Source organism: Myotis davidii, unplaced genomic scaffold (assembly GCF_000327345.1).
Source record: "Myotis davidii unplaced genomic scaffold, ASM32734v1 scaffold96, whole genome shotgun sequence".
NCBI lineage: Eukaryota > Metazoa > Chordata > Mammalia > Chiroptera > Vespertilionidae > Myotis > Myotis davidii.
The window spans coordinates 8,094,452-8,116,211 of record NW_006289416.1 but is presented as its reverse complement, the minus strand read 5'-3'; the positions used below and the strand labels follow the sequence as shown (position 1 = coordinate 8,116,211).

The window sequence follows — 21,760 nt, the reverse complement described above, 5'->3', positions numbered from 1 at the left end:
GACACACACAGAAGCTTTAACAAGAATCTAGGGTCAGCGTGTTTCATATTTCCTTAAGAAAGAAACCCAGGGATAATTTGGGGAAAGTTGGAGTGAACTAAGAAAAATGAAGAGTGTGCGAATGAGGGAAAAGGTGAAGAGAATGCACTAGAAATGGCAAAGATGCCCAAAGTACAAAACCTGAAAGACAGACGTAACACTTACTGGGTAATATTATAAAAATCCAGTAAAAAAAAAAAAATGCAGTAAAGCTGCAGACAGTCACCAAGTGCTTGTGACCTGTGGAAGGGACTCGGACCTCTCCAGACCATAGTTTCCCTCCATATAAAGGAGAATGTTGGAGGGCGTGGTCTCTCGGGGGTTTTCCAACCTTCAGGTTTTATAACTGTCTGATTTTAAAACGAAGTGAAGTAAATTGCTAAACAAATGTACATTTCATGGCAGGTATGCAACTTCTAGATTTTTCCTTGTTTCCTTGCTTGCCATTGGAGGATCAAGGAACGTAAGGGATGCTATATGCCTGTTATGTTTTTAAATATATATAACACTCAGAGATTGCATATGGAGTATTTACATTGAAATGTCATGTCTGGAATTACTTAAAATATTCCAACTCAAAACAATCATAACAACAAAGTGAAAGTAACAACAAATGTGGCAAACTGTAATTGTTGAATCTGGATGAAGAGGGAGAGAGAGAGAGAGAGAGAGAGAGAGAGAGAGAGAGAGAGAAATTTTCCATAGAAAAAAAAGTTAGAATAAAATGTAGAATAAAAGGAAAAAATAATGATATTCAACAATAGGTCCTTGCTAACCTTAACACGAGACATTTCCATGAAGTAGGTGGTGGTCTGCAAAGCTGCCTGGGGAGGGAGAAAGCAATGGTGGGCCACTCTTTCAGGAAGGTTGACTTTGGACCACAGGATGGGACACACTGATGGGAAGCATCAGGGGACCCAAGGAAGGTGTGTCCATGGTGGCGTTTTGGGGACAAGGACGTCTCGAGCATGAAAGAAAGGACCAAACAGAGAAGGAATCTGGAGAAACTGGCTCAGGGACCCATGCGTTCAGGTTGCGACATGCCTGGAACTCACACCCAGGTCTTCAGGAATCCCAACCAGTATGTTAGTTCCTAACTTACTGAAGGTCAGCCAAATGAAACGTTGATCCCTCTGACACAGGGCTCAGAAGTCCCAGTCATCTCCTGACGCAGTGGTGGTCCCTGCCCATCTCTTGAACAGGGACAGCAGCATCTACACCCCTCACCCCACAGGCCTCTGCTGTGATCCACAGGGTAATGGATGTCCGGGCATTCTGGAAGCGTAACATGTCACCCAGACACCACCATGCTACTGACCTGCTGGCCCTGTTTCAAAGCAGAACAAGAGCAGGGGGTGCGAGCCCAGTGGTGTGCCTGCAAGTTACTGGCTGTGTCCCTTTGGGTGAGCGGCCCTGCCCGCACCTTCTATACTTTTCACCTGTGATGTGAGTTAATCAGCCTTCTTTGAAGAGTGCTGTGAGGCGTGAGGGATAGAACAGCTGAGAACCTCTACCCCCGTTCCTGGCACCCAGGCAGCCCTTAGCTTCCTGTGGTTGTTCCGAATTCACCTCTCAAGACTGGATCTAGGCCAGTGGTTCTCAACCTTGGCTGCACATTAGAATCACCTGGGAATCTTTTTAAAATCCTGATTTCTGGGCCTCATCCTCCGGAAATTCTGTTTCTTTGTTACTAATGTTGTGGCCCCACCCCATAACAGAGAAACAGAATTTCTGGAGGCTCGCGAGCCGCGGTTTGCCGACCACGGATCTAGAGTAAGACACTTCGCCCCGGTGGGTTTGGCTCAGTGGATAGAGCATCGGCCTGCAAACTGAAGGGTCCCGGGTTTGATTCTGGTCAAGGGCATATGCCAGGGTTGTGGGCTCGATCCCCACTAGGGGGCGTGCAGGAAGCAGCTGATTTATGATTCTCATCATTGATGATTCTCTCTCTCTCCCTCTCCCTTCCTCTCTGAATTCAAGTTTTAAAAATGTAAAAAACATAAGACACTTCACTGTACAGATCCTCTGTATGACCATGCCCTTCCTGTCTGCCTGAACTAAAAGGTTCCCCCGCACCCCTGGGCTCTCCCCTCCGGCTTGCCTCTGGCTCTGTGAGGACAGGGCACACCACAGCTCAGGCAGGTGCACACACCTCTCCACAATGTAGCCACTGGGCGGATGCGGGGCTTTCTCACGCTATCTTGCCTGTTGATACTCGCTGTTGGCCTCTCTGCCTGAAGCCTCACTTTGAGTTAGTGTCATCAAGAAATAATTGATCATGATCTCGGTCCCTTTCTTCTGTCAGATATGACAACTCAAAATATGTTCTAAACGTGCCCCGGGGGTTTCCCAAAATACATTTCCTCGGGCTTTTCCTCACTGAAATGCACGTCAGTTTTCTCACCCAAATCAAGATCTTACAGAATATCTAAGCCAGCCAAGGTTTGTTATCAGGTACAAATTATATTTTAATTGCAAGTATTTACCCAAATCATTTTATAAAATAAAAGTGTTTCAAAAGTTTCAGGCAGGTGGCACCTGGTCTTGGTGACGCTGGGCACTTGGGTGATGTCATTGCATCCCTTACCTCTCTCCCCAGTGGGCACGATCCCTCCTCCAGCCACATCCCTGCAGCCTGCGTCCATCTGAACGGGGACTCACTGTGACGTCTGCCTTGCTCCTCCATGGTGAGAGCACAAAGAGCAGGTTCCAGAAGCCTGTCCTCTTTCTATCCCAGGACCCAGGGCCATACTCAGCGAAGGCGGGCACCCAGAACTTGTTGCATGAATGATGTCAGAAACCTTCTGTACAATTTCTACAATTCAGAGAAGCCTGAAATCTTTGATCAGATGAGATGTTCCTAATGGCCCCCAAGGGTAAGGACCCTGATACCGATTTCCTCTAAAATGAGCTTCTGTGGGCCTCCCCAGGGTCAGGGAGCCGGTCAGTTCCACGGGCCGCTCCTCCCATTGTTGCCTGGCCTGGTCCTCACTAATTCTGTGTGTTAAGCCCAAGGAAGCTGTGCCTTCCACCCACCAGCCGCAGTTCTGTGATGCAAACCTCCACAAGTTTCCACTTGCTGCTGCTTCTGGTAGACCTGCAAATACCCACCTGCTTGCCTGACCCGTGCGGGGCCTCCCTTCCCTAAAAGGACCCCCTTTCCATGCCCGGCACCCTGTCCTGGAAACACTCTCATTTGTTCTGGCCCCTCTTTCAATGTAATTCCAGGGCCAGGCAGAACGTGATATAGGAGATGGTGAGGCACAAAGAGAAATGGACGTGGCTGTTGTGACCTGAATATTAACAAGCTTGGGTACAAAAAAAGTGAGAGTCCTCTGGCCCTTTAAAAGCTGGATCTTCCCTGGCCAGGTAGTTGATTAGAGTGTCACCCCCATACACCAAGGTTTCGGGTTCGATGCCTGGTCAGGGCACATACATAAAACCAATGAATGCATAAATATGTGAAACAACAAATCTCTCTCCCTCTCTCCTCTCTCTCTCTCTCCTCCCTTCCTCTCTCTTAAATAAATAAACAATATTTTAAAATAAAAGCTGAAACTGTTGGCTCCCAAGCCAGGGGATTGTTCCAATGCCTGACTCTCAGCAGACGCTCCATGAAGAGGCAGCTTGGAGGAACCTCTCTGTAAGATCTTCTCTTGAAAAAGTGGGGAAAGCAGAGAGCCCTCTCCACAAAATCCTCATTTCACTCCGCCTTAACTCTTCAGGTCAAGGACACCGAGTGGAGGGCTGTGTGACTGTCCTACCCTCCGGGTTCCCGCAGGGGATCCCCAACCCAAGAGCCCACTTGGCCTAGGCACCGTCTGGCCGTGGGGGAGGGACGGGGACTCCTCAAACAGGCAGAGGCCAGGGCACATCACCTTTCTTTCAATGATTGTGCTTATCTCTTGAATGACAAGCCACCTTTTAGGAAGGTAAGATAGATGCACACATTAGAACAGATGAGAAATGCCCCTGTTGTTTTCCAACAAGACCGCGGAGGGGAAAGGCAGGGCTGTGTGGACTGACTCCCATGCGTACAGGCCTGAGGTTTGTGTGCATCAGGCCACGGCCGCACCCACGCTTGCATCCAGCACCGTCCCTGACATCACAGACACAGGGAGCTCTCAGCGCCGCCTCCTCCTAATTCCCAATAGCTAGGGGCCCTCAGGGCCTGGCCACACATCGTGTGCTCACCATGGGGCTGGGAGCACAGGGAGGAAGGAAACTGCCTTCTTGAAGGAGGGGCACGGTGCTTGTAGGACCCCAGGGACTGGGGGAGGTGTCTGCTGGGGTTTGAACACACGACCATCATGGGCCCACGTCACCTGAGAGCAATGCTCCACATCAGGTGACACACGGCGATTTGGGCAGGAATTCTGTTTTGTCACCCACATGCGATCAGGGTTGCAAACAAAGGGTGCGGTGTCTCCACTTCCTCCTTGGGAGAGAGGCTCTCAGTCCCAGGAGCAGTATCCTCTCTCCCGAGGAGGACAGATGGTTCTGCGGTTCCCACAAGTGGCAGGCCTTCGGGCCACGCGCACTGTAGAGCGTGGAGGTGAGCTCAGTGCACCGGCCAGCACAGGAGCAGCCTGGGGCACAGGCCCGGCTGCTGTACACACCAAGCCCTCCGCTTCCTCCCCAGACACCGTGAAAGCCACATCCCAGTACTTACCTTTGCCCTTTTCTCTGCCAGTTGAGACAGAGATAATACCTTTTAAATGCATTTTATCTATTTAAATGAAAATTCGGTTAGTTCACCTGAGGCCTCCAAGTCCTGTTACTGCTCTCTACTCAGAGAACCCTGGCAACCCCAGCCCAGCCCCGCCCCAAGGTTTTGGTACGTTTTCCTCGGATTCAGTGTAAGAGCCGTGTGCGGGCTTTGTGTGGGGAATAAGATGGCCTGGGAAAAATGAGAAACACAGAGTCGCCCTCCAAAACCTCTGTTTAAGCGTGTGTCTATCCTGGAGTCCACAGAAGACTTGAAGAAAGTGCTCCGGCCACCTTGGCATTCTTCTCGATGAACTGGTCTGTGAGTCATCCTGAAAAGGCGTCTGCCTAAAGGAAGACCACTATCCCTTCAGTGCATGATCAGCCAACAACAACAACAACACAGAGGAGGTAAGCCACCTCCTAAAGTAGGGGAAAAAGGTCTAACAAGTCTCAAGAACTCCAAGATGTTTTTATTGATTTCAAATTCCAATAGAATATGTTTTATCTAAATATTTTATCACACAACTGAAACATCGAACTTTTTTTTCAGAAATAGTTAAATACATCAATCTAGTTACAAATTCTAATATAAAGAGTACAAAATATAATGTTATAAATTGTCTTTAAAAAAAGAAATACAAATTCTATGGTCTTTTGCATTTTACTGCCTCAAAGTATCATTAGCAAGACTGATGAAGAATGAACATTCTCCCCGTCACTGCCCACGGGCATGCGGGGCTCTGGGTGTGCGGGGACCCTCCCTTGACACCCTGGCCTGTTGCTGTTTCCTTTCTTTGCTCAGTGAAGTAAATGTTCTGCAATTAGAACTCGGCAAAGGCAAAATCAGCAAAGCAGCGCGTGCGCTCCCTGCAGGTAGACACCTTCAGAGGGGAAGGCAGACTGGTTCAAAGACAAGGTCCCTCTCCTGGGCACACGCCTGAAACCTCTGCGGTGGGGGCAGGGGAAGGGGAAGGGGCTTTGTTTTCAAGAAGGAATGTGTCTGTGAAAGTGCGGGAAGTGCTCAGACAGGCTGCGGTCCCTTCTGTGATGCAGCCCACACTCATCCTCAGAGCCACACTCTCTCTGTTAGAAGAAGGGATGCTCCCAGAGCCGGCCGGCACCCTAGGGAGGTGCCACCTGCTCCCTGCAGCACCCAACAGTCCACCCTCAGGGGTGCTGAGTTACTAGGCCCACCTGCCTTGGCATGGCTGTCTGTGGGATGTTGGAGGCCCTGTAGCAGAGCGGCTGGGCTGGGCAAGATCCACCTTCCTTCTCTCACCAGGTGGCCCCAGGTGGATTCTCAGTGCAATCTCTATGAAAACCTTCTTCTCAGGAAACCAGTGTCTCTCTTGCTTCAAAAAATAAATAACTATTGGGGGGGACCCCTTAAAGCACTTAATGCTTTCCAAAACCAAAACGGCCAAAAACCCTGTGGGCCTGAAAATGCGTGTTGTGTTTTGACCAAGGTGGAAGCTGTCCACCTAAGATTGCTCTACGCACGCCCAGGAAGCAGGCAGAAAAGTGACCGAGCCGTGGACCTGCCCAAAAGCCAATTCTTCGGGCAACTGAAATGTTCATTCTTCAAATTAAGGAGGACGAGTGAGGAACCTGAAAGATCTCTATCAGCTCATCGTCTGTGTGTTATCTGAGGCGACAATGAGTAGGAGACACGAATGGGAGAAGCAGAGCCAGTGGCAGCCACGCCAGGAGCCACTGGTGGCGCCGGGGACACACACGGAGAAGCTGCAAGTAGACAACCAAACCCTTTATTGTCCAAGTCACATTAGACGCCAACACTGTAAAATCCTGTGAAGAATCGAGGAAACAGCAGATCGGTAGAGGTAGTAGAAAAGGCTGGAACAGTCAGAGGTGACTTACAGGAGAGATCACGCGGAAATCATCGTTCGAAGGAAAGCAAATTGAAACACATTGGCTAAATAAATAAGAAAACACAAATCATATTAAATACTACGGCAGGGCTGACAGGAAGGCATTCACAAACCAATACAATACTGATGATCGGTGGAAGAAGGAACCACAGTCAGGCTGGAAATGGTGTGTCTCAGAGGGGGGCGTCCTTGGGGGTCCCCTCCTGTCTCTGTCATTAAGTAGAAACCTCATTTCTGGACTCCTTGCAGCTCACAGTTATTTGCCCTGACTACGGTTTCACCCTCTGCCGATGCCCACCCCTCAGCCCGCCAGGCTCCCCAGAGAGGACTCTCCGTGAAGACACGCCCAGCTCAGAGTGCCAGCTGGGCTCCTGGGTGCTGCTTTCCAACAGTCAGAAGGGACACGCCTCCGTGTCACTTTGGGTACAGACTTTCTTTAATAACTAAAACTCAGAGAAAGAGACCAGGACTAAGTCACTAGCCCCTGTGTGTTCCTAAACTGTCATCTTTCACTTTCAGCCAAGAAGCGAAAAGCCAGAAAATGCAGAAATGATCACTTTGGGGAAAGTATCGAAATGATCCAACATAAGTCAACAGAAAGGCATTGTGGTTTCTAAGGTGAACAGAGGAATGTATCTGCTCAAAATAACTTTACAGAACAGTCAGTCACAGTCGCTTAACCGTATTTGCAAGGACATTCCCAATTACACCGACAAGACAGGTCATTCTGGTACATATCTGGTGTAAGAATATCAGGAAAACCAAGTAAAAAATTAGATATACATACACACATATACATATGTGTATGTGCTGTATATATGTGCATATACATATGCACATATACATATATATATATAAACTAGCCAGTTACATTGCATTGTTTCCAAGTGTTGCAAAGTAACCTGAACCGTCAAGTAATTTAAATTCAGTAACAAGTAGAATCCAGAACCAAACACTAACTAATAACAATAACAACAATAATAATAATATAATAATTCAACAAATCATTAGAACAAAAAAAAAAACCACACTTTAGGGTATGTATGTGTGTGTGTGTTTGTGTGTGTTTAAACAACTCTTTGTATCAGAAGCCCATTTTCTACAAAAACTGCGCTAACCCATTACGGTATGAAGTAAACTGTCGCTCTCACCAGTATTAAAGGTTAAGGATAATTTCTGTACATGTAAAATTATTGCTTTTTTGAAAAATATATGTAGCATGCTCATTTTAATCCACTTCCTGCCTTTACAAAATTTCACAATTAAAAAAAACCTAGTAAAGCTTTTGCAAAAAATTTCACAGAACATTTTCATTCAAGGCAGCAGTAACTTTTGATAATGCATAAAATCCTATGTGCAAACGTCTGAAACTCTCAGAAAGGTTACCGTCATCAGCCGAGTGTCACGGTACCAGGGAAAGAAACTATTTGTATCTGTGGACTGGGATCTTCACTGCGTACACTGCAGGATTTAAGATCCTCTGTTGGGGGCCTTAACCCCACCACGAAAACTTACATTTGCCTGACTGAGGAAGAGGTATATAGAGCCGCCCACCCCACCCAGGGGCCTGGGGACCTCCATGCTCTGGGAACGAGGATGCTCGCTCATCCTGTGGGGGGCACCAGGAGGGCATCAGGCCCGCGGAGAAACAGGCCTACTTGCTGGGGTGGGGCAGGGAGAGAGAGCAGAAGGTTCCAGAGCACCAGCTCAGGGTGATGGGCCCCCAAGTCTCCCAGGGCTCTCCTGCATGACCAAAATGGTCCAGACCTGGATGGCGTTAAGACGGGCAGCCTTCCTTTGTGAGCAGTTTGCAGAATGTAGCCCTGTTACAAGAGGTCCTGAGAATAAACAAAGAAGCCTGCTTTTCTTAGTGTTCAACTCGCTCTGTTCCGGAAGCAGAACAGAAACATCCCCATGGCTGTGTTCCCGCCCACATGCTGAGCACAGGCGTGGAGGGGAGGAAAGGAGCCATGGGGATGCAGAGGGCCCCGGGGAGGCGGCCTAACCTAACGGTGGGACAGGGGGAGTTTGCCACCGCCCCGCCCCACCCAGCCTGGTACGCACGCACAGCACCTGCACGCCCCCTCCTTCCTGTCTCATTCACCACATAAATACCCACTAAGACGGGAGAGGCCATAGCAGTAACACTGTCAGCTCAACCCCAGCCCCGCCATCGCCCACAGTCCTGCACACACGGCTTCACTCGATCCCACACGCGTGAGCAGCTCTTTTCCAGTGTCTCCACTCGTGGTGAGCAGCACAGACGTGTGCTCCCGCTGTGCCTGCCAACGCCACGTGGGACCATGGTCCACGAGCACGCACACGCGTTCGGAACATCTGCATGGAGTTCTAGAGTTCAGCGTCTTTATTTATTCCTCAACGTCCAGCCAGGAGAGGCCTGGCCCTGCAGCTTCCGGGCCAGCACAGCGGTCTAAGATGAGGGGTGGCGGGTGGGGAGGGAGGCCACTCTTCCTCGCGCGGCGGTCAGGGTCTCTGCTGGGAGGCAGCTGGGACATCCAGGAGGGTACTGCGAATGGCTGTCACGGGGCACCGGGGTTCGCTGGAGACGGGGTTCGCTTTAGGTGCCCTTTCTGAGAGGCACTGTCTGGACGGCATCTGGGTTAGAAAGGTCTCTCCCCTGGATGAGAAAAGGAGACAACAGAAGAGCTCATTTCTGCCCTTTGGGTTTCTGGGTGCATATGTCCTATGGATCTTCTTACCCTCACCCAAGAACATAAACCATGACCTTCGCGGCGCAACCTCGGTGGGTCGGCAAAGACCCTGACTTTAGCTGTAGCTCCCTGCACACCAGCAGGATGCATTTTAAAATATGTCTTCACTGATCTTTAGAGAGAGAGGAAGGGAGAGGGGGAGGGAGAGAGACATTGATAAGAAACATCGATAGGCTGCCTCCTGCATGCCCCCTACTGGGCACAGAGCCCGAAACTCCGGCATGTGCCCTGACCAGGAATCGAACCCAAAACCCAGGTATGTGCCCTGATCAGGAATGAAACCAGCAACCTTTCAGTGTGCAGGACAATGCTCAACCGACTGAGCCACCCCAGCCAGGGCTACAAACATTTGGTTTAGGAAGACTGCAGAACCTAGGTAACCTGAGGAATGAGGCTGTTAAATTTAGCCCCCAAATCTAGATGCACAGGTGCCCATTTCTCTTTATAATTAAAGGGAGGTGTTCAAATAGTATCTCATTGTTTGAGAAAGTCGTTTTCACGTGTTGATTCCCTAAAACTGACACTTTACTACTGAACATTGCAGTCCTACAGGGTTTTTAAGGCATGGATGGAATTCACCTGAGAAATCAGGCAAAGGGGGAAACACAGCTGTGGGACAGGAGTCAGAAACGCAGGCACAAAGAGGACACAGGGTATTCTGATTGCGCGCACATTGTTTTGGGTTTTTTCCCTCCTATAAAGAGTCATCAGAAAACAAGAAGAGTGCTTTTAGAGAAGCAGGCGTTTCTTTTTTGCAGTGTGTGGTCTTTGCAGTGTTGTTGAAAGAAATACGACCTTTCTCTGAGGCATTTTAATGTTCTAGGGATGGATGCTGACTTCTGGAACTCTATGAGGTCTGCTCCTCCCCTTCTGTCTTTATAAGGAAGGGACCCTGTCTGTGCTCACGTCGGGGGGTGACAGCACGCATACAAGAAAGCCTGCCCCCCAGTACACACAGGGACCCCTCAGCCCTCAGAGGGCGGTCGGCCTTCAGAAGAGGCGCCCATTGGCAGGTGGTGTCAGGCTGCCTAACCAGTCTGCACGCAGCACCTTACTGATCATGGTCCGGACCCAACAAGCCAGACACAGGCAGGGCTCCTGTCACGGTGGGCCACCTTGGATGACTCACCAGTGACCATCATGACGTTTGTAGTTTGTCATTCTTAGAGAAAAATGGACCGTGAGTTTCAAGAGGTTTGTTGGGTTTTATGATGAAGAAAACTGCGAAGACAAATGAACTGAATTCTGGAATTGGATCTGAGAATCCAACAGTGATACTGAAAAGAGACTGTGCCTACGTCCAAACACTCCAACCTACGTGAGTCCCATCGTCCACATTATAATACCCGCAGCTGAAAACGAGACAAATTAGGTTGCCATTGTTTTCTCATTTCCTGTTATTTTGATTAATGAAATTATTTCCCCAGCTTAACTGTTTTAGAATAACACTTAGAATAATAAGAAATCATGTATTAATCATAGTCTTTAAACTTTAGCAAAGAATCTAAACCAATCAAAACTCCAAGTTTTCACATTTTAGCAAAAACCAGTCTGGTCTTTTAAACCCCCTAACCCAGGAGGTTGGGGAGAGAGGGTTAATTTTTTTCTTGGTTTTAAACTTTAATTTCTAACATTTCACAACCAGTTATAATGAAAAAACCATTTCTCCACAACACTAAGAAACCCTGAGTTGTTGTGTTTTTTTTTCTAACATCATAGGACAATGATACCCGCTTTGCAGCATATTATTTTCACAAAGGTTCTTTCTAATGATGACTATTGGTGATTATGAGAAATTAATCATGCTGAACATATGTCAACGCATCTTCAAAGTGACAACAAGCATAAACTGCTCCCCCATTTAGAAGTGTGCTTGAACTCTTAGCTACCTTTGTGGATAGAATTACCATCAAAACACAAGCACAGTTCATGCCCAAGAACTGGAAGAATTATCCCCACAGCTATGGATGCTTCGCCATAAAGACAGCTCCTCCCCTCCAGTGCCCAAGCCCTCTCACAACAGAGCAAAAGGATGAGACGCCCAGAGAACAGACAGTGTGCCCACTAACCACCCACCAGCAGCCCCACTACTGAATCCACAACTTGAACTTCCGTCTCAGTGACCCTCCCACACTGTCCATCAGAGGAGTGTGTTGTGAAGCAATGACTACACTTCTGGGGGCCCCCCACCAAGGGCGTGCTTGTAACCCAGCAGAGGCTTAACCAGAGGACGTACAGAAGAGAAATCACAGCGGAAACCACATCCAAAGGAAGTCCCTTCTCCTCTCCTCGGAGCTCGTGTTCATTCTGACCTGACTGACTTCTGTCAGTTTCTGCCCATGTGCCCGGACCTCCTGCCAGGACCCGTCTCCCTGAGGTGCAGGTGTGTGAGGACCCGTCTCAGTTATCCAGCACAGAAGACTCAGGTGTTAACAGGGCAAAGGCAGCTGTCCTCTGGGTGCCCATGTAATGATGACGTCTCCACCGACATGCAGTCTTCTGAACAGAGAGCCACGCAAGGAAACGACGTCTAAGCTGACAACACTGTTCCCAAACTAATCTTTCACTATCTCCTTCCAATAAGGGGCAACTAGCTTACAGCCTGCAAAACAAAACAAGACCAAGCCTGCTGCCAGGTTCTGACAGGCGAGGACACCCAGTAAAGCACAGAGGCATGGAGGGGAGTCCCAGCTCGTCCGGCGGCAGCGACGGGCACGCATCCAGAGGGAAAGGTGTGCGTCCCCCTGGTCACCCACATGCGCGGCCCCCGGGGACTCACCCTGCACACGAGTCTCCCCCATTAGCAAGGACGGTCATTGGTTTTCAGAATAACTGACAAGAGCTACGACTGAAGTGTGCGGGGCACGGCCCACTTTCTATGTTGGTTTTCACAGTAAGAATACAGGAAGTGTCCCTGTGGTCCTTATTTTATAGATGGCAGGCTCGGGCGAAGTTAACAGGCAGAAGGTCGGAGTTAGGGCCGACCCTGCCATCACCCCATCTCTCAGGTGACACTTCAATCCTGGCAGACACTTCAATTCCAAAGCAGGTTAAGGAAAATGGAATTTCCTTAAAGGACCAGAACAGGCAGTGATTAGCCAACAAAAGCTACTTCACACACAAGGACCCGGAGTGCTCTCAGAGCCGGGATCTCGAATGTGGCACGGAGCCAGCGAGCTGCCCGCACGGGAGGGGCGTGTGAACCCGGCTCGGCCTTCCCATCGCCAGCCTGAGCTGTCCCTGTCCTGAGCCCGAGGAGGACAGTGGATCACAAGAGCCTCCCAACAACAGTCCCTGCGTCACTGTGGGCAGGAATCAGGAGGTTAGTGGGGAATGAGTATAAAATAGCAGAACGGAGTTTATAGAGACAATGTAAACGCATCTTTCCTCCGTCAGAGTCCAGGGTGACTAACGCCGCTAAGAATTCCCAGCATAACTATAAGCAACACAGAAATGATTTAAAACACAGGCCGGGTGGTTGGCTTTACTGAGCTACTTCTCCCCATGACAGAAGCATTTTAAAGAGGCTCCCGCAGAATTAATAGGCAGCAAATAAATGGATGTGTGTTCCCGGAGACTCGCTGTGTTACTCCTATCTGCCTGGCTCCCACCCCTGTCAAACACGCATCGAAAAGCCACGTCTCGGGTGGATTTAATGGGTCGTCTGTGCACACAGGAACCCTCTGGACTGACTCATGGTGTCATCTCAATATGTAATTCTCCAATTATGGCACGACCTCGCTGAGACGCAGCCACAGACGCAACGGTGCCTCTTGTCACCGGGGCTGATTTCTGTTAAAAAGGACAGTGCTTCGAGCCGAGGTCACATGTGTTGGGAAATCTTCTCATTCGGCATTCTGCAAGCTGTTATTTATTTCATAAGTTGTCACAGCATCATGAAATAACTGCTTGACATTCTAAAACTATAGTTTTATTAAAGAGAGAAAAGTCACTTAGTAAAACATGGTAACAAACGGGAAGGCATTTTGTCAATGACATGGGAAGACAGGCTTTGAACAACAATAGGAATTCTAAAAATGCAGAAATAAATTTAAAAACGGAAGTCCCTGGGCAGGTCATCCCTCATTCACAGAAGGTTCTGCTGAGGTCCTGTCACCTCTTGCCATTCTCTTCCAGTGAAGAAGACTAGAGGATGCCTGCAGTCCCTCTGACATCCCATCCCCCTCATCATCAGCAAGCAGGATGCCTCCAATGATTGGGTTTGCCAGGGCAGGGGCAGGGCAACCTTCCTCCCGCTCACCACCTGATGGGGCTTGATGTTTATCTGATGGCAAACACACCCCTGAGCATTCCCAACGGGAGCGTCTGCAGTTTCAGAACGTCCTAAGGCAAGAATGTTACACAGAAATGCTGGTGGGAGAACAAGAGGGAGGCAGTGACGTTCTGTAGGAGGACAACAAGGAAGGAGAGCATTAAAACCACGTGCTCTCAGCCCAGGATGGCACAGGGGACCGACGATGTCGAGTGCGTCCCCACTGCAGAGCAAGGCACACAGTCCCATCACCGCTGGTTCCAAGAGTTCCGCCATGCTGTGCAGACACCGAGTGGTTCGCATACAAAAGCCACAGGAGCATGGTCACATATGCATGGACACGGATGTTTTTACACACCATGGCCATGCGGTAGAGTGCGTGATGTGGAGGACACAGAGTAATACAAAATTAGGGGTCTTGAGAGAGGAGACTAAGCATGATTTCTTCTCAAGAAAACATATAAAAGCAGCCGGGGTGAGAGAGTGTGAATGTCAAAAGCCTTGGGCCCCACCAGACTCTCCCAGTTCCCACAGCCCCAACAAGACCTTGAGCAGCTGGAATGACACTCCCAGTTTCCAGTCCCCTGCGCTGGGCTGTCCTGCAGGCCTAGGCTCCACGTCCAAGCCCAGCAGGTGTCTGTCTGCATGTCTGTCCCGAGAGAGCACCTCGGCTCATGCTCCCGCTACCGTGCTGCAACCCAAACCTCCTGTCACGCCCCTCGGGAGACCTACTTGTTTGGGGGCATCTGTGGAGGTGGCGTGGACGTCAGCACCTCGGAGGCCATTGGACTCAAACACCACTGTGGGAACAAGGGGAGTGTTAGCGGCAATCGGGACCATTATAGATCAAGCGCTCCACACAAAAAGACACCAGCGCCGAGCCCAAGGCTGGGAAACACCAATTTACCATCACACTTCCGAAGGGACTGTGAAGCTGCCGCCCGGGGCCACTGCCCTTTTTAATTCAGACGCGGCTGCTGAAGAAAGCCTCACTGACAACATTAATTACCAGCCTGTGGGAAGGGACCCTCCTCCTGCCTCACTTACCAGTTGGCCCCTGTCATTTCACATCAGACCGGCTTATGTGTGATCCTTCACACTTCTGAGAATGGACCCTCCAGCCTCCCGCTCCCGGTGGGTGACACACGGCTTCTCAGCCTGACACGGTCTCAGGGCCGCGCGTTCCTATGGGCCTGGGATCCGTATCCCTCCCGGGTGCCTCCGGAGGGTCCCGGCCACACCGTAGGGGGCCCAGCGCCTGTCACACTGACAGTGGCTTTGATTTCCGTGAGTGCTGGTGGCAGCATAGCTCATTCGCATATTTATTTCTGGGGAGTCTACTCTCTAATTAAAACGAAACATTTGCAAACAGGCTTATCTCAAATGAAACCACATGGCACTTGATGCAAAGAAAAATCTGTTTCAGGAGAGTCTGGCGCACAGTCACAGAAGGGGATGCATCACCCTCCCCCGCCCCCCCACAAGGACCTAGGTGTCCACATGTCAATGACGTGCCCCTGCAGAGGACACCCACACCCCACGGGGACAAGGAAGGGAGGGGTGGAGGGACAGAGGGACGGAGGAACAGGGCGAGCCGTACCTGAGTGAGCCCGCATGTGTGCCCGCAGGTGGCTGGGCTGGTGGAAGCACTTCCCGCACTCCATGCAGACGAAGTCTCCTTGGCGGGCCTGCGTCCGGGGCGTCCCTGGGTGGCAATGGCCAAGGGGTGCAGATGCAGGAGGGGAGAGGAAATCATCATTAGTCTGTCTGATGCGACCTGAGGGGAGCTACCTTCCTTGAGGCTCCTCTGACAGAGCCAGGCACAGGCAGGGCCCCGAGCGAGCACGAATTACAGCGAATTAAACTCACTCCCGTGATGAGCCCGAATGGGCGGCTGTCAGGTGTGCGGCTCCAAGCAGCTGGATGCTCGCCCAGCCTTCTCAGGATCTGTCAGCGGCACACCAAGCAAATCGGAGTGACACTGGGTGGCCAGACCGGGCGCCGGAACTCGGAGGCAGCAAGGCCGGCCCCGGCCCCGGTCGATATGCTGGGCCACGGGCCAGGGGCAAGCCATCAACACCTCACCCACTGGGCCCGCACCTGTGTGTCCCACGCTGTCCCCACGGAGCCTATTGGGAACACCTGGGAATGAGGCCCTGGGCCGAAGCACTGGCCTCAAGTTCCCTTCTGATCCTAAACGCAGTCAGCTTTGCTCGGAAAAGGGAAGCCGATATGCTCACTCATCTCAATACCTTTCCTGTTATGGTGTCTTGAAGAAAAAGCTAATTTTCACAGCATGGTGGCTCCACAGAGACTTCCCTGAGCTCAATGGTAACTCAAGTCAATGGAGGAACAAGACACGAAACTACTCACTAGAGTTACCTCTGAAGCAACACATTTTTAAATGAAGCTCAGTGAGCTGTTTATGGGCTGAACGTGTGACATTTTAGTGTGAAAGCGTCTTAGTCAAATCAGCAGAACCCACGTCACGATTCCCAAATCAGATACCTCCACAGATAAAACAACACACAATCGTTGATACGTTGCAGGTAGCGTTCATGGAGAGAAGAAGCAAAGAAAGGCACGAACCGGCAGGCAGGCCTGTCTGATTTCTCACGTTGACAAGTCATTACCCCGAGCCTCCGAGAAATTCAAGAACTTGCCCACCCAGTTCTCAGTTCAGGAACGCAAAAAGCATAAGACACATCATAACCAACACTTTGTCATTAATGGAAAACCACTCACTAATGTTGGCAAGGGGCCCATGCAACGTACAACAAGAAAAGCATGACTCAGCAACTTCAGCTGTCACCCTCGGGCTCAGGCAGCAAGCGCATGGGTGGAGGGAAAGCTCCGGAGGGCTGTCCCTTCTGAGCCAGGCCCTCCTGCAGGGGCTGGCACCCACGCCCCCACGTCTCACTGAGTCTGAGTACACACATCCAGTGTGAAAATGGCTACACGGCTGGCTTTGTGTTCAGGGACGCCTTTCCTTCCTTATTTGGGTCCAGGAAACTCTCAGCTCAAAAAGCACTCTGCTCCCCACTCCCTTCCACCACCCAGAGGCGCTCCCATGGAAACCTCCTCTGACGGTCACCATGGCTGTCCCGTTTTCCCAGGTACAATCAGACTGCTTCCCATGCACAGTCCCTGCCTACACGAGACACCTGCTAACGATGGTGACAGACAGCACGGCGCTTGTGTCTGAAGTCACATTCAAACACAAGTCATTATAACACTGTTTCCCTGAGGAAATCTCTCAGCTGACTACTTCCTATCCAAACTACTCCTCTACTCACCATTCTTACTTCCTCAATTAAGGATGCATCAGCATGCGTGCACACACACACACACACACACACACACGCTTCCCTGCACATTCTGCCAGAGCATTTTATCTTTACTTCCTAAAGAAAGGACCCTTGCCCTTTGTGGTCAATAATATGATGCCAAAGCTACTGCAAAATTCTGAGTTAATCAAAAGGTTATGAACTTCGTTAGAATTGAAGCCCACCTGGTGAGCGGCAGTGCTAACACTCTAACCCAGAAACCAGAGGTGTGCAAAGTGGAGTCAGAAGGGAGGAAGCGGCCTGGCCAGCTTTCCAGGGACGCTAACCCTCGTCAGATGCTCACCCTTGTCTGAAAGATTCAGGCCAAGGAAGCACAGTCTTTCAAATCATCATATTACTGCGTCCCTGGTAGAAGGGATCATTTTTAAGGGCCAATAAGAAAGACCTTACATAGTATTCTATCCAGCACTATGTCATTCCCGTTAGCTTTAGTTTTTTTATTCTAAAACCCATACTATCATATACCATTGGCTAGCCACAAGTCTGGAAACAGAGATGATTTGTTGTTTTATTACTATTCTATCAACAAACCATTCAGGTTATAGTCACGTTTCCAGACTTGGCAGCCACTCTGTGGAACAATGTTTTTTCCGTTCGTAAATGGTGAGTCGGTGAGCCCGAGGGAAGGGACAGCGTCACTTCCTCATAACGCCTTCCTCTTTTGGCAGCACTTCCAGACTATCATTTCTTCACAAGCATCTTCCACCTGAAACATGTGTGGGGAAAGGTCTCTGAGAACTGTCTTCCCTCCTGAAAACACCTGACGTCTTCGAGACCCCCGCCTGAGAGCAACGTGCTGTGTGAATGGAAACGTCACTGAAAAAAAAATCACAGAATCTCACTGGCAGCGCCAACTGCATCACAGACACAACAATGCATTCCTCCTCCCCTGGAAGATTCTCTCCCGAGGATTTCTCTTCCCCGGCTGCAAGGCGACGCTACAGGTGTAAATGATGGCCAGCATGCCAAGGGGTGACCTTCACTCGCAGATGACACCCCAGGAGGAGACATAAAGCAAATACATCAGATGACAAAATAAGAGCCAGAGTGCCCTCAGACTCAGAGAATAAACGTGATTTGGACTCGAGATGAATTAGGAGAGAACCCAGATTCAGGATGCAAGGGTCCACTGCCCACAGGGCCGAGGGGGAGCGGGCGCAGCCACAGTGGACAGCAAACCTCAGAAGGGACGGTTACTGGCACGTGGAGCAACGTGTCTGTGATGACGCCCCTGCCCGAGCTGCAGCAACAGGCAGTCTCCCTAACAAGGACATTCACACTCCGGTCACCCCAGGGACCTCTCACCTCTCAGTCAGACCACGCCCAGGCTCTGGGCTGCCTTCTGCAGCAACAAACACCTCCAGAGCTTCCTAAACAAACTTGCAAAGGAGGAAAAGGAATCAGCAAAGTACATCGGTCAGCCTGTGGGAACCTGTCCAGCTTAGGGTGCTTGGGCGGGAGCGGGGCCCCAGGAGAGTATGATAGCCGTGGCAGGAGGCAGCGCACTGTCATGGGAAGGGTTCAGGCGGGTTCTCATCTGCCCCTGAGTTGAAACCAGGATCCAGCAGAGGAAAAGGTCACCTGGGGGTGGCGGGTCCCTGCTTACCGGGCGGCTGCTCACATGGCAGCCTGCAGAAGCGGATCTCAGCGCCTCCCCACGCTCAGGAAGCTCTGATGCTATAACTGCACTTGTTAGTGGAGAAGCGCTCGAGAGCTGAAAACACCTCCCCTGCGCGACCCCCATGAGAGAAGGGATCACTCAGTGCTGGCTATGTCAGTGTGAACGCGAGAAGGGTGATCGTCCAGGAGAGCACAGGTGCTTTACGGAAGGTTGAGCACTTTTCACATTTAAAAAGTAAATACTTAATTTCTTTCTTTTTTAAGCCTTAGGGACAATTATATTTTTAAATTTTAAGGAGAAAGGAAACTATGTCAAGCTCCGTCATTTGAAATTCTTAAAACCTTGACTTCAAACTCACTTCTTTTGGGGGGAAAAACAATAAAAGCCACAAGCAGGCTGCCGGGCAGCACGGGAGACCTGAGGGTGGGCGTGGTGTGTAGGTGTGGGTCTGGGTCACCCGTGCAGCCGTGGGGCTGGAACTAACTCAACTGCAGGTCGGGTTACGGGGCAGAGATCACTGAAACACTGTGAACGTGTCGCTCACGCACCGTGAGGGTGCAGTAGGGGAAGGACTGGACCGGCACCCACCGACTCTCACCTGTCACCTGGGTCCGGAGCGTCTCACTTTCGGGTCCAAGAAAATTTGTATCTAAAGAACTGAGGCCAGTATCAGATCCCAAAGTCTGACCTGTGTACTTCTGATCCGTTCCACAGCAAATAACCTGCACGAGTGGAAACTACAGCTGACTGTGTCGAGCTTGCTCGATGGAACTGAGACCGGAAAAAGTGCAACACTGAGCTGTGTGGACGCTGTTTCACCACCTACCAGGAGGCTTATGCCCAGGCATGTGTTGGGCACAGAGCACCTCTGCCAGGAGACAGGGTGAGAACCTTAACCAGGACCCACGGGGTCTCACTGCTTCTTACAAACACTCAGCATAAAGCCTCGTAACACCTCTGGGCGCCCAGGCCCTCGGCTCCACTCCGCAAAGTTCACAGGGAGTGCTGGCTGTGATGTGAGCAGGACCCACATGGCTCAGTACTTCTCAGAATGGGAGCCGAGGCTGAATGCAATGCGAGCTCCACCAGACAGTCTCCAAGGCTGTGCAACGCCCTAGTTTTCTCCTAGTCGAGAAATACCCCATGTTTTCTCTAAGGGTCAACGTGAAGTAACGCATCCCTGGCCAGACCGAGGTGGCTCAGGTGCCTGTGGACCTGGGCTGGTCCCAAAGTCACAGGAGAAGAGCAGGAACTTAGACTGGCACGTGTCTGCCCAGCGCAATCACACAGTGGATTCGGGGTGCCTCTCTGCTGACATGACCTCACCAACCCTGAGCCCCACCCCCCAAAGTGCTTCCAGCTTAATGGGTGCTGAGGGGCCAGTTCTCAAAGGTCACAGTACTCAGGAATCTGCTTTAAGAAAGTGCAGGTGTAAAAAGAGAAAGTGCAGGTGCCAGATGGACACTTCTGTCCAAGCCGGTGAGGACCGCCCAAGGTGAGAACTCAGGGACAGACCCCACAGGGCTGGGTTTGTCTGGGTGGTTTTTCACAGGAAACACTCAGATTTCTCAGGGTATTTGGTGCGCAGTGAGCGTGACCTTCAACTCACAATCAAGGGCATCATTCCCATTGGGGCACATGAAAACCTGCTGGCGATTCCTTGTTATTACTGCTAGGTGTCAACACTGAGGGACTGGCAGGAAAGGAAATGGCCATTTAAGGAATATTTTTTCCAGAACTAGCAAAAGTCCATTCCCCAAACTTTAGATGGAACATTTCTAGTCTACAGAGGCTTTGCTTACTAATGCTGGCACACTGATGTATATAGATATATATATTTTTTAATTATATACAGTCAAACCTCGGTTCTCGAATGTCTCCCATCTTGAACAATTCGGTTCTCGACCAAGTTGTTCACGGGGAAAATGTCTCAGCTGTTGAACAAAACTTCGGTTCTCGACCCAACAACCCTTGCATGCTAATACCTGTATGATCAGTCACGTGTCTCTCAAGCTACAAACAAAGGAGAGAATGCACAAGTTGAGTCAATTTACCGCTACACCTCACGTTATTAGCATCTCAGGAAATTGTGCTGTGAAATATTTTCAGGGTATTTTTGCTTTTATGGCTGCTCATTATTATTATTAAATATATACAGTAAGTCACCGTGGGTCCTAACAAGGTTAGTGATAGCAGCAAAGGGAAAATAAAAGTTGTGAAAACAGTGATAGAGCTTCAAAGAGAAATAATTGCAAAGTATGATAGAAGCTAATTTTCCAGAGTAATAGGAGTAAGAAAGGTTAAAACAGGGAATCATTTAGGGGTCTGGAACAGATTAATTTAATTTACATTATTTCCAATGGGGAAAAAAAATGATTTGGCTTGGAACAAATCGCTTCTTGAACAGCCTTCCAGAACGAATTAAGTTTGAGAACCGAGGGTCCACTGTATACGTACAAGAGTAAAACTTAACAAGGGACAATGAACATCTGTCGAAACTTTGCTTAAAATATGAAAGAGGTGAAGTGCCATGGAGGCGGCCTGATCCTGTCAACATCAGCGTGGAGGAGGTGGAACTGTTTCCAAACGAACATCCCGGGAGGCAGCCCCAGGGCCACAGGTTAGAGACGCTGCCAGCAGGCAGCACTCCCAGCCCAAGGGGCACTCCCAGCCGGAGGGCGGGGGGAGCCAGCTGGGGCCACAGCTGGGACGAAGGGAGGGACAGCACAGCTTACCTCTGTGCTCGGGCGCAGGGCCACTGGCCCCCCAGCTCTGGCAGAGCGTGGCCAAGTCCTTTGGAATGTAGGTCTTAAAGATATTGAGGATGTCTAGACGCTTCTCATGGCCCTCAGGCGCCGGCTCCTGCTTGACGGCCTGCGGGGTGGGCTGGGCCTGCGGGGCTGTGTTCCCTCTGGAGCCCTGGCTGGCCTTGGAGGGGGGCTCTCGGGGAGGTAGAGCGGGGCCCCCGTCGTCTTTCACCTGCAGCTGACCCTGAGGCTGAGGGCTCAATTTGGCTTTCGGTGGGTCTGGGGCACTGTGCTTATTTGGGGGGCCCAGGCCAGCCCCCACAGGGGCGATGACATACTTGTCCCCCAGCCTGCTGGTGGCCAGGGGCTGGGAGCCAATCCGGGCGATGACAGTGGGGGTGG

At 50.5% G+C, this 21,760-nt stretch overlaps 1 protein-coding gene across 1 annotated transcript in view; it reads right to left on the bottom strand.

Moving 5' to 3' along the window:
- Positions 1-6,493: 6,493 nt before the first annotated feature.
- The window catches only part of ZNF516 (zinc finger protein 516), a 50,231-nt gene continuing 34,964 nt past the window's right edge, over positions 6,494-21,760 (bottom strand). The window contains exons 3-6 of the mRNA XM_015562760.1: positions 21,347-21,760; positions 15,244-15,348; positions 14,376-14,443; positions 6,494-9,276 (exon numbers count right to left, since the gene is read on the bottom strand). Coding sequence (XP_015418246.1) covers positions 9,217-9,276; positions 14,376-14,443; positions 15,244-15,348; positions 21,347-21,760 — 647 coding nt within the window. The 3' untranslated portion in view covers positions 6,494-9,216. The remainder of the gene's footprint in view (positions 9,277-14,375; positions 14,444-15,243; positions 15,349-21,346) is intronic.